The sequence below is a fragment of the Anomaloglossus baeobatrachus genome, chromosome 4 (assembly GCF_048569485.1).
Source record: "Anomaloglossus baeobatrachus isolate aAnoBae1 chromosome 4, aAnoBae1.hap1, whole genome shotgun sequence".
Classification (NCBI taxonomy): Eukaryota; Metazoa; Chordata; class Amphibia; order Anura; family Aromobatidae; genus Anomaloglossus; species Anomaloglossus baeobatrachus.
The window spans coordinates 188074684-188101402 of NC_134356.1; the positions used below are offsets into that span (position 1 = coordinate 188074684).

Sequence of the window (26719 nt, forward strand, 5' to 3'; positions counted from 1 at the left end):
CAAGAAAAGAGAGGGGACCAGTGAATAAAAAAACTTGCAATGATTTTGCGTTATGTAGATAAATCCCCCCAAACTATTTGGTTTGTGATATTTTTCAGCGTCTGCTACATTTTAAATGTGGCATGCTTTGGTACTATGTTTTTACTTTTGCTTTGGCCATAGGCTTCTCAATAAGACTTCAAAAGCCACAAATGTAACAAATAAAAGGACTTACAGAAAGGTCTTTATTAAACCAATCACCAGGATTTTCGTATATAACCTAAAGTCAGTGCTATACTGGCACTATCAGGCTGATTCTATATATTCCTGCAGTGGTCAGCTTGGATGTATAGGTTTTGAAATCCAAGAAAGTAAAGTTTATAAAATCGGCAGTTTCTTGAGTGACAGCAGCTGAAGATGAAATAATATCTGGGGGGGTATTCATAGCTATCTTCTCCCTCTGTTAGAGTTAGCACAAGTATTATACAATCCACCTAGCAGGACATGTGGTGAGGTCATAACCATGTGACCAGAAGCGGCGGGGCCTCAGCCAACAAAACGGATATCAGAAAGCAACATTTCTGTTGGCTGAGGCCCTGCCCCTTCTGGTCACATGAGTATGACCTCACTACAGGTCCTGCTACTGAAAAGTGAATCATATGTATAATACTTGTGCTAATTCTAACAGGGGGAGGGGATAACTGAATTCCCCCCAGATAATATCTGATCCTCAGCTGCTGTCACTCAAGAAGCTGCCGATTTTATAAACTTTACATTCTTGGATTTCAAAACCTAAACATCTGAGCTGACCACTACAGGTATGTAACGAATCAGCCTGATAGTGCCAGTATAGCATTGGCTTTAGGATATATATGAAAATCCTGGTGATTGGTTCCCTTTAATCAAGATTTGTTTTGTAGTCTTGATGAAGTGAGGGCTGCAGTAAGATGGCCCCAATTTATTAAGAGCTGTGTGACACTGCTAGAAATGGGCACCAATCAAGGTCTAGTGTACATATAATAATAATAATAATAATAATAATAATAATAATAATAATAATTTTATTCATTTATATAGCGCTATTAATTCCACAGCACTTTACATACATTGGCAACACATTTCTATTTTAATTTAGGCTAATTCTGTTGCATAGATTTTGATGCATTAGAAGGGTGCATTAGGACACGCGCCTTCTACCCAATAATAGGCGGAGCTGTGTGCAATGCCAAATGTTACATTGGATTCCAGCAAACTCTTCATTAAAGGTGTTGTGTGTCATGCACTGTGAGGATTTTCCGGTGGCAGAGTTGGGAATGATGGTCACATGGCTGCAAAAATGTGATATGTATAACCCTGGGCAGAATTTGACTAGATGGACGCAGCCTCACTCAGCATGGCGAGAAAAATGGAGCGAGTGGAATGAGAAAAAAAAACCCAAAAAGCATTCCACTTAGAAAAATGTTAGTCTATGGGGCCCTAATTGGACTGAGAAAACAATCACAGCATGTTGCGGATGGAATCCGATTTGTTTTCTCTCGCACCCATGCAAGTCTATGGGTGCGAGAGAAACATCGCACTGCACTCTGATGACGCCGGAGTGCAGTGCAATATACGCATCAGCTGACAATGGAGGAGATGGAGATTAGTCCCTCTCTCTCCCTCCTCTGCAACGCCCGCCCTGTCCTCCGCAGCTGTGCCCTGATCACAGGATGGCATCACAGTAGCATGACACTCTGCTTACACTCCAGCACAGCGGGAGCCGAGCGTCATTTGATGCACTCACAGTAGTGCTTGTGTGGCCCCAGCCTAAGAGTATTGAGCAAGACCGCCAGCCTCTAGCTAGATTCTGCATATCCCCAAGTGACCGCCATTCCCGACTGACACCAGCGAATCCTCACAGTGCACATTTTTCAGTAGTTGGTAATGCAGGTCCATGGATTCTAATACTTCTTGACTAATCGGACCCCTTGGCTCTCCTAGTATGTCTGCTTTAGTAAATACTTGCTATTTCCCCATAAGAAAACAATAGTGAATGCTATTTTTCTATGACTTTGCATTGCGCCATTCCTCTGTTATTCCTTATTGATGATGTGACAGCTGGGTGTCACCTTGCTGGGGGCGTGTCCCTGTCTCGCTGGCCAATCAGAGCTGACAATGCCGGACTGACACGCCTTTGACAAGGGGAACTGTTATTCTATTTCGACATTTCTGGGAGGAATGACACAGAGTAATGGGAAAATGCTCCGGGATTACCAATTCAAAGGCCATAGGAACATTACAAAAACAAACAAGTGTTTATTACAGATAGAACTATGTGAAGATTCCGGAAATATCTCAGCAATATTGCGCTTCACAGAAATGTATTAAGTAGCTGGAAAAAACTACAAAATCAGATTTTATTGCTACATTTTGAGCCATTTTAGAAAGTAGTGGATGTTATTTTCCTCTATACAGTAACAAAAAAAGAATATGGAAACAACTTGAAAAATTGCTCATTACCTACACTATTTATTATGGATGATGAGCATAAAAAGCCCTGCAGGTCAATGGGGGGCTGACTGACAGCTGGTTCTAATATAGAGCAGCTGTCAGTGTGGGGGCGTGGTTACAGCCAACACTACATATACAGAGAGGTGACTGAACCCGCGCCGGCCCCGCCCCCGTGACTAAAACCAGAACGCTGCCAGGAGGATTAAACTTCATTTCCTCCTGGCAGCAGGGTTTAAAGTGCCGGCATCGGGCATGTTCAAAATGCTATTAACCTGCAGATTAACCCCATATCTGCAGGTTAATAGCATTTATACAAGTGACAGGTTCCCTTTAAACGTTAAGTTGTGTATAACCTTGCCCACACCACAGCTTTCTGTGTACACTGACAGAGAGCTGACAGTCAGTAGTAGGGGCATGTTTGGACTACCCTGCATATGTCATGTTATCATGTAGTGATAATCTCCTGCTGATAAAACAGTGCTTGCATTAAAACAGAAAAACACAGGCTAGTAAGACCAGAGTCACACAACTATTTTTTTTCTTTCATCCGAGAAAATCAGTCTGATTATTCTAATGACACTGATCAGCATGTGATCCGATTTTTAGAGATGATGGGAAAAAAAATTCTCTGTCTTCTCCATTCTATCAGTCTGTGATAATTGGACCACCTAAGTTCTTTCTGATTTTTTTCATGTACTTGAATGGCCAAGTGTGATCCGATTTACTGAGGCAAATCGGGCATACGCCAATTTTTTCCACAGACAGCCTTGGTCCGAGAAGAAAAAAAAAACAACCCCAATACAGACATTTATACAGCCCCATAAAATAACATAGGGGTGACTGCTGTCCATCAAAATGACAGTAAACACTTGCCCGATTTTTACATGTGGGCAAAAGTCCTTAGTGACCTTCCTGGAATAAGGGTCTCTGCCCCTACATCATGCTGCTCTCAGATTACATAGCAAAAACCTGCTGACCAATTCCCGTCATGGTATGGGTTATTTTTTTATTTATCAAAGACACCCGTTACACAGAAAAAATGGACATGTGAATAGCACATTAGATTATAATGTGTATGTGTTCCATCTGTGAGAAACAGGAATATAACATGTAGGTGAAAAACAGACGTCTGAATGAGGCCTGAATACTATTTTTATTGTGCACAAAATCTTTGCATTTTATTCCGAATCAAAGCTTTTCTGCACTAAAAAGAGCGCATTAAAAATGCTGCTTCAAATCTGCACCAAAGGGAAATGCATAAAATAACCCAGCAAAACAGCAGCAGAAAATATCGCAGCATTTACTGTGTGAACACTGCCTAGGACACTCCGGATTCCCTGTATATGCCCAATATTATAAAAATTAAAATATCAGACACGTGCTCCAGATTGCCGCGCCTCCCAATTCCCCTCCCTATCCTCACAGCAAATACAGGGCAGAGGCTCCATACGCTAAATCTGGCTCATCCAGACCGTACATAGCTGTTGCCTAGCAACACTGACATTGGTAGGGATGGCACGTTTATAGGTTACATGTATTCTGCGTCTTAAACCCCTCTAAATAAGCGTACGCTGCTTTTCCTGACATCTAAGGAAAAGGGTGGTTCAGAAATGCCCCCGTGTGCCAAGTATTTCTTGAATGATGACAAAGCTGAAGGGTGTGAATGCCATCCTTAAGTAAGCACTAGGATTAAGCAGGGAAAGGCTTTCTGCTTATTGCCCCCCCACCCCTCAACATGTCATTGTTGTATGAGGGCCAAGATGGATGCTGCTGAGGATATCCTGAAACCCCCCCCCACATGCTTTGTACTAATTCTACGCTCCACAAGAATGCAATGGTTGTCAGATGACTGCAGACACTGATTCTGGATGACTGCACCTGCACACAGGCGTAGTGCCAGTCTCTTCAGGGTGCATCCTTTGTCATCAGTGATGGTGGGAGCACCTACAGCTCCAGGTCATGTGCGAGTGTCCCGTATCATCTGCCTCCACCAAATATTGCAACCTTGGCCATCAGTGATGGTAGGAGCACCTACAGAGGACTCATACATGACCTGGAGCTGTAGGTGCTCCTAGCATCACTGATGACAAAGGCTGCAATATTTGGTGGAGGCAGATGATACAGAGGACTCATACATGACCTGGAGCTGTATCATCTGCATCCACCAAATATTGCAACCTTTGTCATCAGTGATGGTGGGAGCACCTACAGCTCCAGGTCATGTATGAGTCTTCTGTATCATCTGCCTCCACCAAATACTGCAACCTTTGTCATCAGTGATGGTAGGAGCACCTACAGCTTCAGGTCATGTATGAGTCTTCTGTATCATCTGCCTCCACCAAATACTGCAACCTTTGTCATCAGTGATGGTAGGAGCACCTACAGCTCCAGGTCATGTATGAGTGTCTTCTGTATCATCTGCCTCCACCAAATACTGCAACCTTTGTCATCAGTGATGGTAGGAGCACCTACAGCTCCAGGTCATGTATGAGTGTCTTCTGTATCATCTGCCTCCACCAAATACTGCAACCTTTGTCATCAGTGATGGTAGGAGCACCTACAGCTCCAGGTCATGTATGAGTCTTCTGTATCATCTGCCTCCACCAAATACTGCAACCTTTGTCATCAGTGATGGTAGGAGCACCTACAGCTCCAGGTCATGTATGAGTCTTCTGTATCATCTGCCTCCACCAAATACTGCAACCTTTGTCATCATTGATGGTGGAAGCATCTACAGCTTCAGGTCATGTATGAGTCTTCTGTATTATCTGCCTCCACCAAATATTGCATCCTTGTCACAATCCAGAAGTAACTGCCACCCAAAGCCAGCCATAATGGGTGGCAGCCCATATTCCTTTTGTCTGACTGGTAAAGATGGAGTAGCTCCTACCTATTCCACTCCCAGAGCATCCCCCACCCATCACCCCACCAAAGGTCTAATTAAATTCAGCACAGACAAAGCCCAGCTGCACATCTCCAATCTGACAATGAACGGCAGGCCTGCCACTGAACAGAAGAGGCCAAGACTGGCTGCAGAGCGTCGCACCTGCGACAAATGGATGAAATATCCGAAGATCTGGAGAAGATGAAGGCAGAAAACGTGGACATGGATGCCCAACCCTACTTCACATTTTCTGAGCCTGCATCTAAAGGATGGGGGTCAGGTTTACAGCTATATACTGCTCTCTCACCTTCGGCAATGAAGACCATAAATCAGTATTTAGGACAATGACTGGTACTCAGAATACATGGGGCATGGCCATCCATTCCATACACATTTGGGTGGTGCCGAGAGGACCACCCCTCTCCAGGGTGTCATCCTTTCCCTTTGATGTAGTGATAAGGACATTTTGCTACAGTATACATTGCATAACATGTATCCATTCTCCACCCTGATAAGCAAGCATCCACCTGCCAGGGAATCTGTGCCAGATTAGAGCATGGCAGGATAACCCTGCACGCTGATCCTAATACTGTGAGGTCAGGGATAATCCTGGACACAGGGGGACTATTCCAATAACGTGGCCATGCCAGGAGCAGCCCCACAAGACACACAATACATAGAGTGTATGCTGAGCAGCCCCGAGCGCTCCTCAGTGCCAGCAGTGCCCCACACATGACAGCTAAGCAGATACAAGATGCATGCACTCACTGTTATCCTAGGAATGTTCTTCTTGCCCTGGTAAGACATGATGCTCTCCTCTGCAGCCTGCTCCCTTTGTGTCTGTCTTACAGCAGATCAGGTGAGGGGATTTTTGTTATTTTTTCCTTAGCTGCCTTAGACAATAGTAAATCCCTTTTTGCAGTGCCAGCTGGGACTCTGAGAAGAGAGCAGATCCGGACTCCTCCCTCCTAGTACTAGCTCGGCGCTGGCCTCACCCACTTCTGGCTCTGCATCTGCACTGCGCGGCTGTGGCCAGCAGAGGGCGCTCGGTGCACTGCAGATGCCATCACCGAATCACAAAACTAGAAAGCAGAATGGAATGTTTTCAGGAAAGCATCTCCGTGATATCGTGTGCAGTGCACCAGCCTGATCCCCGGTGTGATCGTCCAATCTGAGTGTGCACCAGCCTGATCCCCGGTGTGATCGTCCAATCTGAGTGTGCACCAGACTGATCCCCGGTGTGATCGCCCAATCTGAGTGTGCACCAGCCTGATCCCCGGTGTGATCGTCCAATCTGAGTGTGCACCAACCTTATCCCCGGTGTGACCATCCAATCTAAGTGTGCACCAGCCTGATCCCTAATGTGACCCTCCAATCTGAGTGTGCACCAGCCTGATCCCTAATGTGACCATCCAATCTGAGTGTGCACCAACCTGATCCCTGGTGTCACCCTCCAATCTGAGTGTGCACCAGCCTGATCCCCGGTGTGATCGTCCAATCTGAGTGTGCACCAGCCTGATCCCTAATGTGACCATCCAATCTGAGTGTGCACCAGCCTGATCCTCGGTGTGATCGTCCAATCTAAGTGTGCACCAGCCTGATCCCTAATGTGACCATCCAATCTGAGTGTGCACCAGCCTGATCCCTAATGTGACCATCCAATCTGAGTGTGCACCAGCCTGATCCCTAATGTGACCATCCAATCTCAGTGTGCACCAACCTGATCCCCGATGTGACCATCCAATCTGAGTGTGCACCAACTTGATCCCCGATGTGACCATCCAATCTGAGTGTGCATCAGCCTGATCCCTAATGTGACCCTCCAATCTGAGTGTGCACCAACCTGATCCCCGGTGTGACCCTCCAATTTGAGTGTGCACCAACCTGATCCCCGGTGTGACCATCCAATCTGAGTGTGCACCAACCTGATCCCTGGTGTCACCCTCCAATCTGTGTGTGCCAGCCTGGTGCCCAACGTGATCCTCCTATCTGTGTGCACCAACCTGATTCCCGGTGTGATCGTCCAATCTGAGTGTGCACCAGCCGGATCCTCGATGTGACGGTGCAATGCAGTGGCGTAACTAGAGTTCAGTGGTCCCCAGTGCAAAATTTGAACCCCCCCTTGGTGTACAGGATGATTACGCTGACACTTGTCTCTCCAATCTGAGTGTGCACCAGCCTGATCCCTAATGTGACCATCCAATAATCTGAGTGTGCACCAGCCTGATCCCCGGTGTGATCGTCCAATCTGAGTGTGCACCAGCCAGTTCTCTCCAATCTGTGTGTGCCAGCCTGGTGCCCAACGTGATCCTCCTGTGTGCACCAGCCTGATCCCCGGTCTGATCGTCCAATCTGAGTGAGCACCAGCCTGATCCCTAATGTGACCATCCAATCTGAGTGTGCACCAGCCTGATCCCTAATGTGACCATCCAATCTGAGTGTGCACCAGCCTGATCACTAATGTGACCCTCCAATCTGAGTGTGCACCAGCCTGATCACTAATGTGACCCTCCAATCTGAGTGTGAACCAGCCTGATCCCCGGTGTGACCCTCCAATCTGTGTGTGCCAGCCTGGTGCCCAACGTGATCCTCCTATCTGTGTGCACCAACCTGATTCCCGGTGTGATCGTCCAATCTGAGTGTGCACCAGCCTGATCCTCGATATGACGGTGCAATGCAGTGGCGTAACTAGAGTTCAGTGGTCCCCAGTGCAAAATTTGGACCCCCCCTTGGTGTACAGGATGATTTCGCTGACACTTGTCTCTTTTCCTCAGCACCCAGCTTTCCTATGCGCCAATATCTTTTTCCCCTCAGTACTCAGCTTTCCATGTTCTGATATCTATCTTGTCCTCAGCACCCAGGTTTCCAATACTCTGCTATACAACTTTACCTCAGCACCCAGCTTGCCCTTGATATCAGAGGATGGGACTTGCCTTTGATGCAGGTAAAAAATGCACATGCATTTTTGGTGCACTTACGCATCAGAAGCGCATGTAATTCACACCTAATGATGTCAATACCAGGAAGTTTCAAAAACAAAACAGCTTTATTTAAAGGATAACACACCAGAGACAAAAAAATGCAGCATAAAAAATGCAATGAAAAAACTAAGGTGCGGAGATGGTGCAGAAATTCTGCAGCGTCAAAAACTCAACTGGTCCTGATAGTGTATATTATATCCTTCCCGAGCAGGTCAAGATGTTAATCTGGTAAATTTACATACATCTCACACCACCATACAGCAGGGTGAAGCAGCCACTAGGAAAGGGTTAAAAATGATATAGAGATTATATATATGTACACCAACATACATACACACACGTACGTACGTACGTATATATATACACACACACACATACATAGATACACATATATATACATATACACACACACACACACACACACACACACACACTTCCTGGCAGGTACCAGGTGGCCTCCACTAATTAGGTCAAGAGTGGTAGCCATAGCAACTTGCAAAAGTGGGGGCACGGGCAGTTAAGAGTAGAGACACTTTTAGCCAGGCAGAACAGCTTAGACACGAGACAGAGCAGATACACGGTGTGTAGCTCCCTGAAGGGAGGTTTCCGGGCCTTTCAGGGAGGCAGAACAGAGCTGTCGGGATGTAACACCGAACAGACAGCACAACCAAGCCGGGGCCAGCAACATCTAGAGATGGGACCCGGTACTTGTAATCGTGGACTTAAAAAGACAGTAGTCGCCAGAGCATGGGACTGAGCACAAGAGAGGTACAGAGTCCCAGTTCAGGTGGCTGCGGCGCGGCAGCAGAGAGGGAGCCTGGGAAGATGGGATAGATGTCCGACCCATGAGAGGCCCAGGCTGCCGGCCTGTACGGGCCAGGACCAGGGGAGAGTGCAGAGTTGTGCATGGAGGAGAAAGGTCACAGATTACCAAACCGGATCCAGCCTCTGACCTGCCCGGGAGTCTCTGATGGCGAGGACCAGCACCCGGGTTGCGATACCACCTGAGCCAGTAAATAAAGTGACTGGAACCCGCACCCGGTGACTGAGTAACTGCCGCCGCCCTGCGCTCTGGTGCTCTCGTGGACTGCTGCCCCCGTTTTCACCAACCTACCGGGATTCCCCGCTCCGCCCATGGGGAGCAATACCATTCCGGCTGCACCTAACATCTGCCCCGGAGAGAGAGAGACTGTGCAGCGGCGGCTAATTCCTGGCCGCATACCGCGGGTGGCGCTGCAAAGCAACTCCACTCCCCATCCAGTCCCCCAGTCTCCCTTCGGGAGAGGACTTGTCGCAGGAAGGGTCGGTGGCGGAGGAGGCCAAGACACCAGTCACCGCTGCAACCGGTGACACGCTTCCCAGGGGCCTGTCATCCTCATTCCATCCCCATCTGTACTGTTTGTGTGCTGTTCTTGTTTAACATGTAGCAGACGGGGTCACGGAGCCAGGTCAGGCCAGTCACAGCTACCCCAAGGAACCACTGGCCCGGTGACGAGTACCCTAAGGCCCCGTGGTACGCTACACCTGCACGCAACCTCAGATCCTCAGAAGATCTCCTTCTCTACTCCTCTCATCTCCTCTTCCCACAATCACATACAAGATTTCTCCCGTGCCTCCCGCATACTCTAGAATGCTCTACCCCAGCATATCAGAGTCTCTCCTAATGTGGAAAGCTTCAAGAGGAGCCTGAAGACCCATCTCTTCCCAACAAGCCTACAACCTACAATAACCCTCAGTCCAGTACACCACTACGTAACCAGCTCTGTCCTCACCTATCGTACATCACCCATTCCCTCTATGGCTATGGGCCCTAGTGGCCTGAAACGCGTAAGACGCTTTCTTTTAATGTTTGGATATCCTTCTAACGCATGTTAGTCTTAATTTTTTTCAAATAAAATGGAGTTTTAATTTACACCGCATTCTCGGACGTGTTGCTGGATCAGGAAAGAGATTTCCATGGTGGTCTGCCTCACCCCATTCCCTGTAGACTGTGAGCCCTCGCGGGCAGGGTCTTCTCTCCTCCTATACCAGCCTGTTTTGTACTCTTAATGATTGTTGTACTAGTTTATATGTATACCCTTATCACTTGTAAAGCGCCATGGAATAAATGGCGCAATAATAATAAATAATAATAATAAATAATGACATGTGCGAGTCTCGCATTGCATCACCCCGCACGGCCTGATACTCTCAGGACACAAGTATCTCAGCTGCATAGAAATACATGCAGCTCACCCGCTACTGTCGGGTGATACGATGCGAGACTCGCGCAAGTCATACGCAAGTGGAACTCCAGCCTTACTGGTTTTCCCATCAGTCATTTCCAAACATCTCAATTGACTGTCATCAGTCGAAGACTACACACAACATAGCTGCCATCAGAAACCATACACTGCTGGCTATACATTCTTTTTATTTAACTTGTATTGAAAAGTGCAGCCAACTAGACTTTCAAATTCATAATGCAGTCCCCACTTTCAATGACTAAAGAGTACTTTAGGGCCTCCTTCACATGTCTGTTTAAAAAAACGTTTGTCACTTTTCGTTTTGACCATCTATGTTTTTGTATCCATGTGTCATGTGTGCCACCCGTATGTAAGCATCTCTGATATGTATGACATCCATGTGACACGTACTGGAAAAAACTGCATGACACTAAAATTAATATTTTTTTATGTTTTAAAGATGTTCAAAGATAGATTTTACAGATATTAGCTGAATAATTGATTGAAAAAAACAATATGGTGTCCCCTCTATTTTTGATAACCAGCCAAACTAAAGCAGACAGCTTTCGTGTTCGTATTATCAGTGTGGGAGGGCCCATGGTTATTGGGACCTTCCCAGCCTAAAAATACCAGCCAGCAGCCGCACCAGAAGTGGTGCATCCATTAGTTGCACCAATTATGGTGCTTCGCCTCGGCTCTTTCTGATTGCCCCGATGCAGTGGAAATTGAGAAAATGGTAGCTGGAGTTGATGCAATGACAGCTGGCATCAAGCCCTGGTGTTAGTAATAGAGTGACGTCCATTAGGCAACACAATTATTAATCCAGTAATCAAAAAAAAAAAAGACACAAAAAAAAAAATTGTTTCAATACTTTGCATACAGGCCATTCCAGGTCACTCTGCATTGCGTGAGACCTGAAGCCTCTGAAAAGCAGTGACATCAGCAATGTTACCACTAATCAGCAGCACTTTGTAACCCAGAGTGACTTGGCGACCCTGAACAACAGTAACGTTACTGATGTCACCGCTCTTCAGACGTGCCATGTCAACTGCAATGCAGCATAACTTGCAAATTCCTGTTAGGAAAGTCTATGAAGTGTCAGAATGAAGCTCCATAGACTTTGTTCATTGGAATCCTCCCTGGACAACATCGGAGCAGCTGGGATTTTGTTTTCTTTTCAATAAAGTGGCGAATGAGGGAAAGTGTCTTGTTTTATTTCTCTGTTTTTTTCAGATATCCTTTTCTGCAAAAACAACAAATTTGGTGGATTACAGCGGAATCCCTGGACTACAGCAAAGCTGCATAGATTTTTTTTTTTTAAAGTGCTAAACAACGGAAAGTTTTGTGTAGCGTTTATTGAAATAATTTTTTTTAGTGTGTGTGTGTGTGTGTGTGTCTTTTTTATTTTGTGTGTCTTTTTTTGATTAGTGGATAGACGCCTCTATATTACTAAAACCAATGCTTGGTGCAAGCTGCCAAAAAAACCCTAAATCATTACCCCGATTTCCACCGTATCTGGGCGATCAGTAAGAGCCGACGTGAAGCGTAAGACTTGGAGCATCTCATGTGATACGTCACTTCTAGGGAGGCTGCAATCTGCTATATTTAGGCTGGGAAGGTTCAAATAACTATGGACCTTCCCAGCTTGAGAATAACAGACCCCAGCTGTCTGCTTTATCTTTGCTAATTATCAAAAAATGCCCCCCCAAGTAGTTTTTTTTTCTTGTAATTATTTATTTGGTTAATAGCTGTAAAATCTTTCATATATCTATCACCTTTGTACATCTTTAACATTTAAAAGTTAGTAATTCTTTGAATGCATTTCATTCTGCTCCATGTGTCACACGAAAGGCATGCGGATGTTGATCACGTATTCCAACATGTCAGCTGCAGCTTTCTCCTAGAGTACACAAAAGTGCTCGGACAAACAAGCTTTCCTGTGTATGGTAGAGTGGCTGAGATAGCTGTTGGCCAAGTCCGACGCATCGTTCAGCCGACAGCCATCTAATGTGTATGGCCAGCTTAGATAACATCTGTCAGTAGGATGAACCCTCCTAATGTGTTTAGAATGTATGGGAAGCAATTTACATAAAGGGGTGTAGTTAGGACTGAAAAACCACAATGGAGGCAGACTCTGATGAAGATCAGTCTCTAGAACACAAATCTTCTCAGCTCACTTGCATAAAATAAAAACATGTATTTCTTGGGAACCATTCATCAGAATGCAGATATAAAAGAAGGGAATTTTGTTTACTTACCGTAAATTCCTTTTCTTCTAGCTCCTATTGGGAGACCCAGACAATTGGGGTGTATAGCTTCTGCCTCCGGAGGCCACACAAAGTATTACACTTTAAAAAGTGTAACCCTCCCCTCTGCCTATACACCCTCCCGTGCATCACGGGCCCATCAGTTTTGGTGCCAAAGCAGGAAGGAGGAAACTTATAAATTGGTCTAAGGTAAATTCAATCCGAAGGATGTTCGGAGAACTGAACCATGAACCAAAAGAAGAATTCAACATGAACAACATGTGTACACAAAAGAACAACAGCCCGAAGGGAACAGGGGCGGGTGCTGGGTCTCCCAATAGGAGCTAGAAGAAAAGGAATTTACGGTAAGTAAACAAAATTCCCTTCTTCTTTGTCGCTCCATTGGGAGACCCAGACAATTGGGACGTCCAAAAGCAGTCCCTGGGTGGGTAAAAGAATACCTCGATAAAAAGAGCCGTAAAACGGCCCCCTCCTACAGGTGGGCAACTGCCGCCTGAAGGACTCGCCTACCTAGGCTGGCATCTGCCGAAGCATAGGCATGCACCTGATAGTGTTTCGTGAAAGTGTGCAGACTCGACCAGGTAGCCGCCTGACACACCTGCTGAGCCGTAGCCTGGTGCCGCAATGCCCAGGACGCACCCACGGCTCTGGTAGAATGGGCTTTCAGTCCTGAAGGAACCGGAAGCCCAGAAGAACGGTAGGCCTCAAGAATCGGTTCCTTGATCCACCGAGCCAAGGTTGACTTGGAAGCCTGCGACCCTTTACGCTGGCCAGCGACAAGGACAAAGAGCGCATCAGAACGGCGCAGGGGCGCCGTACGAGAAATGTAGAGCCGGAGAGCTCTCACGAGATCTAACAAGTGCAAATCCTTTTCACATTGGTGAACTGGATTGGGACAAAAAGAAGGTAAGGAGATATCCTGATTGAGATGAAAAGGGGATACCACCTTCGGGAGAAACTCCGGGACCGGACGCAGAACCACCTTATCCTGGTGAAACACCAGGAAGGGGGCTTTGCATGACAGCGCTGCTAGCTCAGACACTCTCCGAAGTGATGTGACTGCCACTAGGAAGACCACCTTCTGCGAAAGGCGTGAAAGAGAAACCTCCCTCATCGGCTCGAAAGGTGGTTTCTGAAGAGCCGTTAGCACCCTGTTAAGATCCCAGGGTTCTAGCGGATGCTTGTAAGGCGGTACTATGTGGCGAACCCCCTGCAGGAACGTGCGTACCTGCGGAAGCCTGGCTAGACGCTTTTGAAAAAACACGGAAAGCGACGACACTTGTCCCTTGAGAGAGCCGAGAGACAAACCCTTGTCTAATCCGGATTGAAGGAAAGACAGAAAAGTGGGCAATGCAAACGGCCAGGGAGTAAAACCCTGATCAGAGCACCAGGATAAGAAGATCCTCCATGTCCTGTGGTAGATCTTGGCGGACGTTGGTTTCCTGGTCTGTCTCATAGTGGCAATGACCTCTTGAGATAACCCTGAAGACGCTAGGATCCAGGACTCAATGGCCACACAGTCAGGTTGAGGGCCGCAGAATTCAGATGGAAAAAAGGCCCTTGAGACAGCAAGTCTGGTCGGTCTGGAAGTGTCCATGGTTGACCCACCGTGAGATGCCACAGATCCGGGTACCACGACCTCCTCGGCCAGTCTGGGGCGATGAGGATGGCGCGGCGGCAGTCGGACCTGATCTTGCGTAACACTCTGGGCAGCAGTGCCAGAGGGGGAAATACATAGGGCAGTCGAAACTGCGACCAATCCTGAACTAATGCGTCTGCCGCCAGAGCTCTGTGATCTTGAGACCGTGCCATGAATGCCGGGACCTTGTTGTTGTGCCGGGACGCCATTAGGTCGACGTCTGACGTTCCCCAGCGGCAACAGATCTCTTGAAACACGTCCGGGTGAAGAGACCATTCCCCTGCGTCCATGCCCTGGCGACTGAGAAAGTCTGCTTCCCAGTTTTCTACGCCGGGGATGTGAACTGCGGAGATGGTGGAGGCTGTGGCTTCCACCCACAGCAGAATCCGCCGAACTTCTTGGAAGGCTTGACGACTGCGTGTGCCGCCTTGGTGGTTGATGTACGCCACCGCCGTGGCGTTGTCCGACTGAATTCGGATCTGCCTGCCTTCCAGCCACGGCTGGAACGCCTTTAGGGCTAGATACACTGCCCTTATCTCCAGAACATTGATCTGAAGGGAGGACTCTGGCTGAGTCCAGGTACCCTGAGCCCTGTGGTGGAGGAAGACTGCTCCCCACCCTGACAGACTCACGTCCGTCGTGACCACAGCCCAGGATGGGGGCAGGAAGGATTTTCCTTTCGACAGAGAAGTGGGAAGAAGCCATCACTGAAGAGAGGCTTTGGCTGCCCGAGAGAGGGAGACGTTCCTGTCGAGGGACGCCGACCTCCTGTCCCATTTGCGGAGAATGTCCCATTGGAATGGACGCAGATGGAACTGCGCAAATGGAACTGCCTCCATTGCTGCCACCATCTTCCCTAGGAAGTGCATGAGGCGCCTCAAGGGGTGCGACTGGGCTCGAAGGAGAGATTGCACCCCTGTCTGTAGTGAGCGCTGTTTGTCCAGCGGGAGCTTCACTATCGCTGAGAGAGTATGAAACTCCATCCCGAGGTAAGTTAGCGATTGAGTCGGTGTCAATTTTGACTTTGGGAGATTGATGATCCACCCGAACCTCTGGAGAGTCTCCAGAGCAGTGTTCAGGCTGTGTTGGCATGCCACCCGGGAGGGTGCCCTGACTAGGAGATCGCCTAAGTAAGGGATCACCGAGTGTCCCTGAGAGTGTAGGACTGCCACCACTGTTGCCAAGACCTTGGTGAAGACCCGTGGGGCTGTCGCCAGGCCGAAAGGCAGTGCCACGAACTGAAGGTGTTCGTCTCCGATGGCGAAACGCAGGAAGCGCTGATGCTCTGGTGCAATCGGCACGTGGAGATAAGCATCCCTGATGTCGATTGATGCTAGGAAGTCTCCTTGGGACATCGAGGCGATGACGGAGCGGAGAGATTCCATCCGGAACCGTCTGGTTTTCACGTGTCTGTTGAGCAGTTTGAGGTCCAGAACAGGACGGAATGATCCGTCCTTTTTTGGCACCACAAACAAGTTGGAGTAAAAACCGCGACCCCATTCTTGGAGGGGAACAGGGATCACCACTCCTTCTGCCTTCAGAGTGCTCACCGCCTGAAAAAGAGCATCGGCTCGCTCTGGGGACGGAGATGTTCTGAAGAAACGAGTCGGAGGACGAGAGCTGAGTTCTATCCTGTAACCGTGAGACAGAATGTCTCTCACCCATCGGTCTTGGACATGTGGCAACCAGGCGTCGCAAAAGCGGGAGAGCCTGCCACCGACCGAGGATGCGGTTTCGGGAGGCCGAAAGTCCTGAGGAGGCCGCTTTGGGGGCGGTTCCTCCGGCGGTCTTTTTAGGACGTGACTTAGACCGCCATGAATCAGAGTTCCTCTGGCCCTTCTGTGGCCTGTTGGACGTGGAGAATTGAGACCTGGCTGAGGGCCGAAAGGACCGAAACCTCGATTGTATCTTCCGTTGCTGAGGTCTGTTTGGTTTGGACTGGGGTAAGGACGAGTCCTTTCCCTTGGATTGTTTAATGATTTCATCCAATTGCTCGCCAAACAGACGGTCGCCAGAAAATGGTAAACCGGTTAAGAATTTCTTGGAAGCAGAGTCTGCCTTCCATTCGCGTAGCCACATGGCCCTGCGAACTGCCACTGAATTGGCGGATGCTACCGCTGTACGGCCCGCAGAGTCCAGGACGGCGTTCATGGCGTAGGACGAAAAAGCCGACGCCTGAGAGGTTAAAGACACAACCTGCGGAGTAGAGGCACGTGTGACTGCATTAATCTCAGACAGACAAGCTGAGATAGCTTGGAGTGCCCATACGGCTGCGAATGCCGGAGCAAAAGACGCGCCTATGGCTTCATAGATGGATTTCATCAGGAGCTCTATTTGCCTGTCAGTGGCATCCTTGAGCGACGCACCATCTGCCACTGCTACTATGGATCTAGCCGCCAGTCTAGAGACTGGGGGATCCACCTTGGGACACTGAGCCCAACCCTTAACTACGTCAGTGGGGAAGGGGTAGCGCGTGTCATTAAGGCGCTTAGTAAAGCGCTTGTCCGGAAAAGCTCGGTGTTTCTGGACTGTATCTCTGAAGTTGGAGTGGTCAAAAAACGCACTCCGTGTACGTTTGGGAAACCTAAATTGGAATTTCTCCTGCTGAGAAGCTGACTCCTCAATCGGAGGAGCTGGAGGGGAAAATTCTAACACCTGATTGATGGACGCTATAAGGTCGTTTACTATGGCGTCCCCTTCAGGAGTATCAAGATTGAGAGCGGCGTCAGGATCAGGGCCCTGATCTGCCACATCCGCTTCATCCTCCAGAGAGTCCTCATGCTGAGACCCTGAGCAGTGTGATGAAGTCGAGGGAAGCTCCCAGCGAGCCCGCTTAGCCGGTCTGGGACTGCGGTCCGTGTCGGAGTCCTCACCGTGGGACCTAGGAGTCACCCCAGGAGCACTTTGCTGCGCCGACCGAGGGGGGCCTGGGGGCAATGATTCAACAGTGCCCGGGGCCTGTATTACCGGTCTGGACTGCAAAGCTTCAAGTAGCTTAGCAGACCATCTATCCATAGACTGAGCCATGGATTGAGAAAGTGACTCAAAGTTTCTCAGAAAGTTTCTCAGCCAACACTGCAAACTCTGTCCCTGCCACCTGTACAGTGGTAGCCGGTGGTTCTACCTGGGCCGAGGGTCCCACTAGTGGCTGAGGCTCCGGCTGAGTGAATGTCACAGGGGCCGAGCATTGCACACAATGAGGGTAGGTGGAACCTGCAGGTAACATAGCCGCACAAGAGGTACAGGTTGCAAAATAAGCCTGTGCCTTGGCACCCTTGCTTTTTGCGGACGACATGCTGTTGTCTCCTCTTAGAGCAATCAGTGAGGGTATATAGCCAAAGCAAATAGTGCGGCCGAACAGAGTAAATGTATACAATATAAGGATATAAATATACACTTCGGCACCCAGGGGGGCCAGCACCTAGTAACAGGTGCGGCTTACCGACCGCCCTCAGCGGTTGTGTGTCCACCAGATTCCCTGCCTGGGCCTCCCAGAGCTGTGGAGCACGGTCTGAAGATCTCCACTGGCAAAAGTGCTGATAGCAATGGCTGCCAGCGTTCTGAGAGGAGGAGGGAGCCGTGGGCGTGCCTCAGAAAGTGCGGGAATCTGGTGCCCCGCAGTGCTCAGTGAGGGGGTAGGAGGATACCTAAGTATGCTCCAGCCCTCACCGCTGACGTCCAGTCTAGCGTCCCGCCCTTATCCCTGACTGGCAGGCCCGGGGGCGGGAGTATGCGGTACTAGGCCGCAAAAGCCGGGGACTAAAGTTATTAACGCGGCCGGCAAACAAGCGCGGTCGGCGCGGTAGTCCCGGCGCACAAAACACCCAGCAACTGCTGCAGCGTCCGTTACACAGGCGCTCTATGCGCCGTCCCCAAGGGGACACAGAGTACCTCAGAGTAGCAGGGCCTGTCCCTGATGATACCCGGTCTCCTGTCCGTCAGATTCCCCCAGGGGCTGCGGAGGGAGCCCGGTCCCAGAGTATGGTGACCGGTTAGGATCCCACTTCACGCAGAGCCCCTAAGGGATGGGGAAGGAAAACAGCATGTGGGCTCCAGCCTCTGTACCCGCAATGGGTACCTCAACCTTAACAGCACCGCCGACCAGAGTGGGGTGAGAAGGGAGCATGCCGGGAGCCCTGTTAGGGGCCCTCTTTTCTTCCATCCGATAAAGTCAGCAGCTGCTGCTGACTAAAATGTGGAGCTTGCGTGAATGTGTGCCTCCTTCAACACAAAGCAAAAAACTGATGGGCCCGTGATGCACGGGAGGGTGTATAGGCAGAGGGGAGGGGTTACACTTTTTAAAGTGTAATACTTTGTGTGGCCTCCGGAGGCAGAAGCTATACACCCCAATTGTCTGGGTCTCCCAATGGAGCGACAAAGAAAGGTATCATTTTATTCAACGTACTATGACCTACATGTCCATATAGACTGCTTAGGAGGATTGATCCTACCGACTTATTCACTTTAAGGCCTAAGTCACACTTGAGTTTTGCATCGCATCACCCGCCACGGCCTGATGCTCTCCGGACAGGAGCGGGTCGGCTGCATAGAAATACATGCAGCTGACCTGCTCCTGTCAAGAAAGTGTACGGCCGTGCTGGGTGATACAATGCGAGACTCGTGCGAGATACACGCAAGTGTGACTCCGGCCTAAAGGGGTTGTCCGGTCTAAATCCACAAGTCTGCAGTCACTATCAGAACGGAAGGCACGTGACCGCAAGTATATAATATGCATACTCCCGGACAGATCCGACTGGACTATTTACGGTGTGCTCATTGCAAGTATAATGATCAAGGCATGGCCCATATAGTCGGATTCTGACTAGTAGTATGCATATTGTATACTTGCGGTCACGTGCCCACCATTCTCAGCTCTTGACAATAGAGAATCCTCACAGTGCATGTGATGTGAGGATTTGCAAGTCTGCAGTCACAAACAGTGACTGAAGACCTGTCATTTTAGGCTGGAAAACTCCTTTAAGATGCGCCTGATCTATATATATAATTGCCTTATTCTGTCTGTCTGTCTGTCTGTCTGTCTGTCTGTCTATCTGTCTGTCTGTCTGTCTGTCTGTCTGTCTGTCTGTCTGTCATGCTCCGAAATTGTGTCCTTACGGTGACACAAAGCTGATTGGCCGCTGGCCTCGCCATGGCCCCGCCCCCCCACACGGATTGGCCTCTCGCCCCGGCTCTCTGCAGGCCCCGCCCCCCTCACGCAATGCACGCTCGCTCTGGCCCAACTGACACGGAGCTCCGATTCCCAGGTGAGTACACACACACATCAGATCACACTCACTCTCACACTCACTCTCACACACACCTCACACATCACAACATGCTGGGATATCGCTTGCTTCTACACCGGCTCCGTCAGGATCCCGGCAGCGCCAGACATAACCTTGCGATGCTGGGATCTTGACGGAGGCCGTGAAAGCTGGTAACCATTATACACATCGGGTAACTAAGGTCCCTTAGTTACCCGATGTGTATCATAGTTACCAGTGTACACCGGCTCACACTCACTCTCACACACACCTCACACACACATCACATCGCATCCACACATCAAGGTCCTGCAGCTGCGGAACATACACACACATAACAGCACACACACACACACATACACACACAAATCAGATCACACTCACACACACCTCACACATCACATCGCATCCAAATACTCACAACATCCTGGGATATCGCTTGCTTCTCGGCGGCGATACTGTGCTGTTGTGAGCTTCCAGGACCTGCCGGGGGATCACATGGCCAGAAGCATGTGATATCCCCGGATGTTGTGAGTATCAGCGCGTATGTGCAATATCGTCAGTGTGTGTGTCTTTGTGTGTGAGTGTATGCGATCGGGTGTGTGTGAGTGTATGCGATCGGGTGTGTGTGAGTGTATGCGATCGGGTGTGTGTGAGTGTATGCGATCGGGTGTGTGTGAGTGTATGCGATCGGGTGTGTGTGAGTGTATGCGATCGGGTGTGTGTGAGTGTATGCGATCGGGTGGGTGTGAGTGTATGCGATCGGATCTGTGAGTGTCGGCAGAGGAGCACGGCGTGCTGGAGGAGGCTGAGAGGAGAGAGGCTGAACCTGGGGAAGGCTGGGATGGGGAGGCTGATGCTGGAGACGGAGAGGCTGATGCTGGCGCAGCATGGCGAATGGAGCACCTTTGGGAGTGCGCAGCATGGCGGATGGAGCACGTTTGGGAGTGCGCAGCATGGCGGATGGAGCACGTTTGGGAGTGCGCAGCATGGCGGATGGAGCACGTTTGGGAGTGCGCAGCATGGCGGATGGAGCACGTTTGGGAGTGCGCAGCATGGCGGATGGAGCACGTTTGGAAATGCGCAGCATGGCGGATGGAGCACGTTTGGGAGTGCGCAGCATGGGGGATGCAGCACGATGGGGAGTGCGGAGTATGGCGGATGGAGCACGTTTGGGAGTGCGCAGCATGGAGGATGCAGCACGATGGGGAGTGCGCAGCATGGCGAATGGAGCACGTTTGGGAGTGCGCAGGATGGGAGGTGGAGCACGATGGGGGGTGCGCAGCATAGGGGATGGAGCACGTTTGGGAGTGCGCAGCATGGCGGATGGAGCACGTTTGGGAGTGCGCAGCATGGGGGATGGAGCACGTTTGGGAGTGCGCAGCATGGCGGATGGAGCATGTTTGGGAGTGCGCAGCATGGGAGATGGAGCACGATGGGGAGTGCGCAGCATGGCGGATGGAGCACGTTTGGGAGTGCACAGCATGGGGGATGGAGCACGATGGGGAGTGCGCAGCATGGGGGATGGAGCACGTTTGGGAGTGCGCAGCATGGCGGATGGAGCACGTTTGGGAGTGCGCAGGATGGGAGATGGAGCACGATGGGGGGTGCGCAGCATACGGGATGGAGCACGATGGGGAGTGCGCTGCATGGGGGATGGAGCACGATGGGAAGTGCACGCCTCCCCCCAACACACACACATACGCGCGCGCGCACTGCACAACACACCACACCACACACACACACTGGGAACCACAAACAACTGCCCTACACAGACACCCACACACACAGACAACGCTGCACACACAAATATACGCACATACCGCACAACACGCACATTGCACAAAACATACCTCCCCCCAAAACACACCACACACACACAAACTGCGCAACACACACACAACGCTACAGACACACAGCGCTCCACAAACAACGCAACACACAAACAACACCGCTCTCACCCCCCATCACACCCAGACAACATCCAGAACATGTACAGCGCCCTACACAAACACTTGGTAACTACACACAACAACATCTATATATATATATATATAACAATATAACAAAAATCATACATGAACTACACAATACGTAAATTCTAGAATACCCGATGCGTAGAATCGGGCCACCTTCTAGTTTATTAATATGCACTTAGTAAAGAAGATGCGTGGCATGTTGTGTGTGTGCCAGAAATACAAATCTACAGCTGCCACAGGATGGCCTAGATTTGGCGTATAAATGTATCAGGTTGCCCCGTTCCACTAGGTTCTGTTCAATGTTTTCAAAAGTTTAAAATGTTGCAAAATATAGAATATAAATTGCAGACACTATAAATTTGCAATCTTTTTTTTCCCCCAAGTTTCTTACATAGATGCATAATACGTTTTATCATTTTTCCAATGTTTTTTCCTTTAGGCAACCTCTTTACTGTTACATAAGTAGCTTGCTTTTTCATCTGCCATTTTTCAAGTGCTATTGAAAGATGTATGGGAATACCAAAGGGAGAACCACCATATCTCTGAGCATTTTTGAGAAATTGAGGGAAGCTCCATAGCAAATTTGCCATGTGTGGCACCAGCCTAAAGTATACATGTATAGTGTGGCTTGGCCCTGAAGTGCATGGCTGTAGTATGGCTGTAGAGTGGACAGCACCATAGGTCCGTGGTTAGCTCTGCAGCTTTTCCATGCTGAGGTCCTGGGTCAAACCCCCCAGATGTGGACACAAAAACAGATCCAGCATCCAGTCCAGCAGGTAGAATAAAAACTTCACCTTTTATTGAATTTCCATTAAAATAGCCATTAGTATGGCTTGGTGCGTACCATACACAAGACGCGTTGGTGATCAAGGACGCTGCGACGTCTGAAACGCGTCATGTGTATGGTACGCACCAAGCCATACTAATGGCTATTTTAATGGAAATTCAATAAAAGGTGAAGTTTTTATTCTACCTGCTGGACTGGATGCTGGATCTGTTTTTATGATTGGATGTAGGAGTGGCCTTCCTTCCGTGCACCATCCTCGATTATCTCCGCTAGGTGACCTGGAATTCCCCTTCCCCCAGATGTGGAGTATTAAAAACTTCATCAAAAGTTTTGCATGCGGTTTGATAGTAATTTGCTGAAATGAAGACATCACAAAACCAAGGAAAAGGGAGGTAAAACGGCATGCATTTCTTAAAGGGAACCTGTCACCAGATTTGGGGCCTATAAGCTGCGGCCACCACCAGTGGGCTCTTATATACAGCCATCCTGCTATATGCCCCCATCCTGCTATATACCACCATCCTGCTATATACCCCCATCCTGCTATATACCCCCATCCTGCTATACACCCCCATCCTGCTATACACCCCCATCCTGCTATACACCCCCATCCTGCTATACACCCCCATCCTGCTATATACCCCCATCCATCCTGCAATATACCCCCATCCATCCTGCAATATACCCCCATCCATCCTGCAATATACCCCCATCCATCCTGCTATATGGCCTGTATCCTGTGGCACACAAAAAATAAATGTTTATACTCACCTTTCCTCTCTCCCTGCAGCATCACTCCTCCTCCTGTCACTGCCGGCAGCAGCACCGCTGACCTGTGTGGAGCCGTCACCGTTGTCTGCACCATCGCTCCTCCTCCTGTCTGCCTGACAGCTGACCTGTGTGGACACTAGCGGTGCACACAGGGATGACATCATCGCTGTGCTCACTGCTCTCTACACACAGATCAGCTGGCTGGCAGACAGGAGGAGATCGCGATGCTGCAGACAACGGTGACAGGTGAGTATACTGATTCACTGCACCCCGGGCTTATGATGATGCGTGGGGGGGCAGTGAATGCAGCCGCACATGATCACTCCAGGGGGCTTCCCCCTATCCACAGAATATCCACTCCAGCACATGCACTTTAATATGGGTAAGTAATAATCCTATGCTACCTCACAGGGTATGGGTTTGAATTCAGTTTTCTTATGACTATCTAATTAATATGACCCTCTGTGTCGGAATTATGTATGAGGATTACCTCTGAAAACATAGGATTGCCCTATATATTATGCTGTGGATGTCCTAGGTTGGGATATCTCTGATTCCTCTTTATCTCTAATCACTGTTGTATTTTACTAATTGTACATCATGTTATAACAGTGCCCTTGCATGTATCTTGATATAAATAAATTATAATTATTTCTAAAGGTGCACTCCTCATGCTTTTTTCATAATGATTGTCCCTTTAAAACTCAGTTTCCTTGTTTATTTGCACACATGATCACTCCAGGCTGTAGTTGCCAGGGATGATCAAGCGGGCCGGCTTTTAATTATGTGAGCACCTTCCGCCCACCTGTCAGCACCGGTTTCAGCGCTGAGGGATGATGGGCGGGAGGATGGGAGTGCATATGAAATGAGCGGACTCACGTGGTCACGGCAGGTAGCTACAGCCTGCTCACGCCACCGATGACCCGCTCCACCGCAGCACCCTCATTCCCCGCAGCCCTACATTCAGACTATAAGACGCAGCCCCCACTTTCCCCCAACATTTGGGGGGCAAAAAGTGCATCTTATAGTCCAAAAAAACCCGGTATGTTGAAAATGTTGGGCTGCTCTGCTATTTTCATTCATCCAGCCCCGTACCGCCAACAGTTATGGTATCCTCAGGTTGTGGACACACATGCATGTTGTGTCCACACAGCCTAATGAATACCTGCACCGCCTCTGCCCCGCAAATGTTGGAACAATGATGCGACAACTAGGGATCAATACAAGGCTCTTCACGATTTCCCTGTGGCGGTGGCAATCGTGGTAACAATAGAGCAGTATTAATACCATCGAAATGTGAGATCTATTGATGGACCGGTATTCTTAACTGTAACTAGTGTTTCACATTACTCATGTTAAAAATACCCCTTAAATATATACATACAGTGCCTACAAGTAGTATTCAACCCCCTGCAGATTTAGCAGGTTTGAAAAGATGCAAATAAGTTAGAGCCTGCAAACTTCAAACAAGAGCAGGATTTATTAACAGATGCATAAATCTTACAAACCAACAAGTTATGTTGCTCAGTTAAATTTTAATAAATTTTCAACATAAAAGTGTGGGTCAATTATTATTCAACCCCTAGGTTTAATATTTTGTGGAATAACCCTTGTTTGCAATTACAGCTAATACACGTCTTTTATAAGACCTGATCAGGCCGGCACAGGTCTCTTGAGTTATCTTGGCCCACTCCTCCATGCAGATCTTCTCCAAGTTATCTAGATTCTTTGGGTGTCTCATGTGGACTTTAATCTTGAGCTCCTTCCTTCCTTTCAATTGGGTTAAGGTCAGGAGACTGACTAGGCCACTGCAACACCTTGATTTTTTGCCTCTTGAACCAGGCCTTGGTTTTCTTGGCTGTGTGCTTTGGGTCGTTGTCTTGTTGGAAGATGAAATGACGACCCATCTTAAGATCCTTGATGGAGGAGCAGAGGTTCTTGGCCAAAATCTCCAGGTAGGCCGTGCTATCCATCTTCCCATGGATGCGGACCAGATGGCCAGGCCCCTTGGCTGAGAAACAGCCCCACAGCATGATGCTGCCACCACCATGCTTGACTGTAGGGATGGTATTCTTGGGGTCGTATGCAGTGCCATCCAGTCTCCAAACATCACGTGTGTGGTTGGCACCAAAGATCTCGATCTTGGTCTCATCAGACCAGAGAACCTTGAACCAGTCTGTCTCAGAGTCCTCCAAGTGATCATGAGCAAACTGTAGACGAGCCTTGACATGACGCTTTGAAAGTAAAGGTACCTTACGGGCTCGTCTGGAACGGAGACCATTGCGGTGGAGTATGTTACTTATGGTATTGACTGAAACCAATGTCCCCACTGCCATGAGATCTTCCCGGAGCTCCTTCCTTGTTGTCATTGGGTTAGCCTTGACTCTTGGGACAAGCCTGGCCTCGGCACCGGTGGAAACTTTCAAAGGCTGTCCAGGTCGTGGAAAGCTAACAGTAGTTCCATAAGCCTTCCACTTCCGGATGATGCTCCCAACAGTGGAGACAGGTAGGCCCAACTCCTTGGAAAGGGTTTTGTACCCCTTGCCAGCCTTGTGACCCTCCACGATCTGGTCTCTGATGGCCTTGGAATGCTCCTTTGTCTTTCCCATGTTGACCAAGTATGAGTGCTGTTCACAAGTTTGGGGAGGGTCTTAGTTAGTCAGAAAAGGCTGAAAAAAGAGATAATTAATCCAAACATGTGAAGCTCATTGTTCTTTGTGCCTGAAATACTTCTTAATACTTTAGGGGAACCAAACAGAATTCTTGTGGTTTGAGGGGTTGAATAATAAATGACCCTCTGAATAAACTTTTCACAATTTAAAAAAAAAAATAAAAAAAGAAATAACATTCTTTTTTGCTGCAGTGCATTTCACACTTCCAGGCTGATCTACAGTCCAAATGTCACAATGCCAAGTTAATTCCGTATGTGTAAACCTGCTAAATCTGCAGGGGGTTGAATACTACTTGTAGGCACTGTACATACATACATATTAAATAACTTCCAATAAATTGTCCAAAAGGTGGCATAACCGCACTTCAATATAATATTTCAAATAACATTGAACATGTGTACATGATCAATTAACGAAGTGACAACGTTAGAAATTTAAAACAAACTCTTTATTAGTATATATTAAAATTCATAAATAGACAGCAAGAAAGGGTGCTAAGTGATAGATATAACATACAGGGTCACAGACAGAATAAAATTTTATACAGTCCCACATGTACCAAGTTTGTAGAGACTAAAGTTGTTACCACCCAAATATACAGTTTGTGCAGCAGAAAACCAATAGCCTCATGACCAGTCACTACAATTGCAATGCCGCTTTGTCTCAATAGCTGAAATCCATGAGCTTTCAATGGTATATAAATACTTAAAAGTGTATGAGGTAGTCAGTCAATAAATATCTTTTAGTTAAAAAATACTTAACAAAAATAAACTAACAGGCT

At 48.6% G+C, this 26719-nt stretch overlaps 1 protein-coding gene across 2 annotated transcripts in view; it reads right to left on the reverse strand.

The window, feature by feature from the left end:
- Positions 1-26719, reverse strand: part of DPYSL3 (dihydropyrimidinase like 3) — a 179697-nt gene that overhangs the window by 72175 nt on the left and 80803 nt on the right. The window contains exon 1 of one of the 2 annotated variants that reach the window (XM_075344610.1): positions 6122-6323. The exons of the other annotated variant lie outside the window; for it this stretch is intronic. Within the exon in view, the coding sequence (XP_075200725.1) occupies positions 6122-6160 (39 nt within the window). The 5' untranslated portion in view covers positions 6161-6323. Of the gene's footprint in view, positions 1-6121; positions 6324-26719 lie in introns of those variants that run through there. 2 annotated transcript variants of the gene reach the window in all.